At 46.3% G+C, this 5,022-nt stretch overlaps 1 protein-coding gene across 1 annotated transcript; it reads left to right on the plus strand.

The window, feature by feature from the left end:
* The first annotated feature begins 442 nt into the window (after positions 1-442).
* LOC147917943 (late cornified envelope protein 2A-like) lies at positions 443-751 on the plus strand. Its single transcript, XM_087419578.1, is given in 1 exon segment — positions 443-751. A coding segment is annotated over 1 exon segment (309 nt).
* Positions 752-5,022: the final 4,271 nt, after the last annotated feature.

Consider the following 5,022-nt stretch of genomic DNA (forward strand, 5'->3'; position numbering starts at 1 on the left):
TAGCCAGGTTGGGAATATTTACACTATAGAAATTGATAATGCTTCAAGGCAGACGTTTTTTCTGGAGTGCTGGTTGTTAAACAATTTCCAGAGCATCCCCGGTATGTCCTGCAACATCTAGTTGGGAGCTTAGCTTGTGGTGAGAGAATGGGCACGTCAGCGGTTACAAATACTCTATGCTGGCTTGTGAGGATGGACCCGTCCCACCATCCCTCTGGAAGGAAGAATAAGAAGCTCATGCTACTGATCTTTTAATTTATGTACTTTTATCAGGAGGAAGGATTCAAGTTGTTTCTTTCAGGTCACAGATGTGTCTGTATGAGCTAAACATCATTCCTCTTTCATGTATGTACTGATTTTAAAGGAGATATAATAATGACCTTTGATTTTGCATATTTATAGTTTCGTTATTATCTTTTAGGTTGACTGAACTCCTGCCGAGATGTCCTGCTAGCAGAACTAGCAGCAGTGCTAGCCCCCTCCCAAATGCCCACCAAAGTGCCCCCCAAAGTGTCCCCCAAAGTGCCCGCCCCAGTGCCCAGCCCCATGTCCCCCTCCAGTCTCCTCCTGCTGTGGCCCCAGCTCTGGGGGCTGCTGCAGCTCTGGGGGTGGTGGCTGCTGCCTGAGCCACCACAGGCCCCATCTCTTCCACCGGCACCGGCACCGGCACCGGCACCAAAGCCCCGACTGCTGTGAGTGTGAGCCCTCGGGGGGCTCCAGCTGCTGGGGTGGCTCTGCGGGCTGCTGCTGACCTGCCCATGGAGAAGCTATTGGGGGAACTGAGTGATCAAGAACCTGCTACAGCCTGATGCTTTCCTCTGTCCACTTCCTCTCGCCCAATCCATGAGTTGACAGGGACCACGAAGACTCAGAGATTCCTGGGAAGAACCTTGTGTTTGATCAGGTAGCCCAAATGCTCGGCATGGATATTAGTCTTCTTTTCTCCTTTCTTCATGTTATAATAAAATTCTGACATCCTACCCGTGAATCGTCTTGGTCATTCTCCTCTTTGTGATCCCCAGTGTTCCCCATGTTTAGAGCCTCAGAAGCCACTCTTTATGATGCCAGGACAGGATCTGAGTAGGTGATAACGGGAAAAGCTGCTCTGAGGACCTGATTCCCTCCAACTGCGGGGCGGATGGAGCTCCAAGAGGTTCCCCTCTGACCACAGCAGCTTTGTTTCTTTCCCCACTGAGATGTACAAATGTTCTCATTTTCTGTGTGTTCCCAGAAGTTGAGAAAGGTTGGGAAGCACTGCTTTGTAGAGTTGTTGGAACTCTAGGAAGAGGGACAAAATCTCCTTTCTACAGAACTGTTCTTCTGTTAGAATAAAGAGTTGGGTGAAACGCTTGGAGAGAGTGTTGAGACCCTTCCCCTAAAATACAATACGTGCTCATTGAACTCCCTTCTAGGGAGGGGAGTCTGGTTCAGATCCCGCCTTTTGACTTACTGCATCGGATACATGGTCCCTCTTCCCAGTATTTGATCTGCTGCCCCAGGACCCATGTGCTGGGCCAGGTGAGTGATGACTGATGAATGGTGGGGATTATTTATAAGAAAAAACACTAACGTATAACTTAGAAAATAACAAGGAGAAAACGTAGACAGACTCTAGGGAAGAATGGGGCTCCCGTCCTTCAATACTTGTCCTCTCAGCTCAGTCACCACACATATCAGGGCGGAGAAGCACCTGCTTCAGGATGGCCGGGGTCTTAGGTGTTCACAGGGGAAGGGGAGGCAGCAGGGGACAGCAGGGGAACGAGGAACTAACGCTCCTCACATTCGGGCTGAGACGTGTCTACGTGAGGACGATGGACTCAGCAGAGAGAGGTTCTGATGAGGATGGACTCTCTAATTAGGATTCCCGGTCCCCACTTCCCCTCACTGCTGCTGACAAGAAACAACAGCCATCATCTAAGTGGCCTAAGCTGACCCACTATCCACCATATTAAATCACCTCTGCACTGAGTCACTTTCTTGTGTGTGTGTGTTTGTGTGTGTGTGTGTGTGTGTGTGTGTGAGGAGACCAGCCCTGTGCTAACATCTGCCAATCCTCCTCTTTTTCTGCTGAGGAAGACTGGCCCTGGGCTAACATCCGTGCCTATCTTCCTCCACTTTATATGGGACGCCGCCACAGCATGGCTTGCCAAGCAGTGAGTTGGTGAGTGCCTGGGATCCGAACCGGCGAACCCCAAGCCGCTGCAGTGGAGCACGTACACTTAACCGCTTGCGCCAACGGGCCGACCCCCTGAGTCACTTTCTTTTGTTTATGCTCTCCCTTATTTTCACCAGTCTCATTATTAGTTGAATTTTCAAGTCCCTGATCCGTAGTAATTTTGAGCTCTTTAATAATGTGTTTATTGGTCGTTTCTACAAAATTTATTACACTGTTTTATTTTCTTTTCCATTTTCAAGAGCTTGATGTATCACGGATGTTAACCTTGATCTGTTTTCATTAAAATATTCAATGTATGGGGCAAGCCCCATGGCATAGTGGTTAAGTTCATGTGCTCTGTTTCGGCAGCCTGGGGTTCATGGGCCTGGATCCCAGGCACAGACCTACACACTGCTCATCAAGCCAAGCTGTGGCAGCGACCCACATACAAAATAGAGGAAGGAGTGACGTCAGCATCATGGCAGAGTGAGCTTTCCCGTGAACTCTTCCCCCGACAAGATACAACAAAAGCAACAGTCACAGACCAACAACGGAATCCCAGACATTGAAAACCTAGAGCGGAGGGATCCACACTGCCGCACATCTGAGAGCAGAACGTGCTGGGCCCCTGGAGGAAGTGGGGAGAGGTAAGGAGAACTCCTCTCCCTCCCCAACAGATCAGCGATCCCAGTCCACGCGGCTCCCAGAGAGGGGGGAGGGGCGGCCCTCGGCAGGGAAACCGTGGCTCTTCAGACTCTCTCAGCCAGTGGGAAACTCCCGCACAGAGGACTCAGAGGAGCCACAGGGCTACCATCAACATCTGAGCACCCCAGAGAGCGGATAAAGAGGGGCAATCGAGAAGCCTCCCACGTCAGGGACCCAGAGGGTAAAAGAGAGAGCTCCCCCCTCCCCGCAACCCGGACTCTGCAGCTCAACCGACCAGACCAGACCTAGCAATCCCAGGCAGACCTGATCAAAAGACTGGACCCGTGGATCACAGCGGGGAAAAAAAAAAAACAAAACTGCGGATCGCAGCAGAAAAACCGGGGCAGAGCGCAGGGGGCTTAGACTACACAGCCCTTTACCACCAGACAGTGGCGGCCGGTAGAAATTGCAACCAGAGACTTCCAGGATGAGGAAAAACAAAACCAACACAGGAACCACAATGCAAAAATATATGAAATCACCAGACCAGAAACAAAATGACAAGCACCCAGAAGTCAACCCCGAAGACACAGAAATCCATAAACTAAATGACAGAGATTTCAAAATAGCTATCATAAAAACACTCAACGACATACGAGACAACACAGACAAACAATTCAATGAGATTAGGAGTTTCTTCACAAAAGAGATTGAAATCATAAAGAAAAACCAATCAGTGCTGATGGAGATGAAGAACACAATGGAGGAGATAAAGGAGAATCTGGAATCTTTATAGAACAGAGCTGACAATATGGAGGAAAGAATTAGTACTTTAGAGGATAGGAATACAGATGTACTCCAGATGGAAGAGGAGAGAGAACTAAGACTAAAAAGAAATGAAGAAAGACTCCGAGAAATATCTGACTCTATTAGAAAATGTAACATAAGAATTATAGGTATTCCTGAGGGAGAGGAGAGGGAAAGAGGAACAGAGAGCCTATTCAAGGAAATAATAGCTGAGAATTTCCCAAATCTGGGGAAGGAGCAGGAAATACCAGTAAGCGAAGCCAACAGGACACCTATATATATTAGCAGACAAAGGCCTTCACCACGACACCTAGTGGTAAGGCTAGCCAGGGTCAACAACAAAGAAACAATATTAAGTGCAGCTAGACAAAAACAAAAAATAACGTACAAAGGAACTCCCATCAGGCTCTCAGCGGATTTCTCAACAGAAACTTTACAGGCTAGAAGAGACTGGAATGATATATTCAAAATACTGAAAGACAAAAACTTTCAGCCAAGAATACTCTATCCAGCAAAAATATCCTTCAAATATGATGGAGAAATAGTAACTCTCCCAGATAAACAAAAGCTAAGGGAGTTCATGGCCATGAGACCCCCACTACAAGAAATACTCAACAAGGCCCTCAGGCCTGAAAAAAAGAAGAGAAAGGGAACACAAAGCTTGGAGGAAGGAGAAAAGTAGGTAGACAAAATCAGAGAAATAGTAGATCTTTACCGGAATAGGTTAGCAACCACTTAAATACTAAACTCAAAGATCAAAGGAAGAAATTCACCAAAAATAAATTTAACCTCATCACTGTAAACACACAGCCACAACACAAGATAGAATAAGGTATAACAAGAACAACTTAGAAGGGGAAGAGGAAAGTGACTGAATTGACTTAGTATAAGGAAATAGGAGGCCATCAGATAATGGACTATCTCATACACAAGATTTTTTGCCCAAACCTCAAGGTAACCACTAAACAAATAATCAAAGCAAAACCGCATATGATAAACAAAGAGAAAACTAGAAGAGTCATAAGACAGAACAACCAAACCGAATTGGCAGTCCAAAACAAATGGGACAAGAAACAAAGGAAATGCAAAAGAACCAGAAAATAAGAGACAAAACAGCAACATTAAGCCCTCATATATCAATAATTACCCTAAATGTAAATGGATTGAACTCTCCAATCAAAAGATACAGAGTGGCAGGATGGATTAAAAAGCAAGACCCAACAATATGCTGCCTTCAGGAAACACATCTTAGCACTAAAGACAAGCACAGGCTCAGAGTGAAAGGATGGAAGACAATACTCCAAGCTAATGGCAAACAAAAGAAAGCAGGTGTTGCCATACTCATATCAGACAAAGTAGACTTCAAGATAAAACAGGTTAAGAAAGACAAAGAAGGGAAATATATAATGATAAAA

The sequence above is a fragment of the Ceratotherium simum genome, chromosome 2 (assembly GCF_057802395.1).
Source record: "Ceratotherium simum simum isolate JZ-2026a chromosome 2, ASM5780239v1, whole genome shotgun sequence".
In the NCBI taxonomy this organism is placed as follows: Eukaryota; Metazoa; Chordata; class Mammalia; order Perissodactyla; family Rhinocerotidae; genus Ceratotherium; species Ceratotherium simum.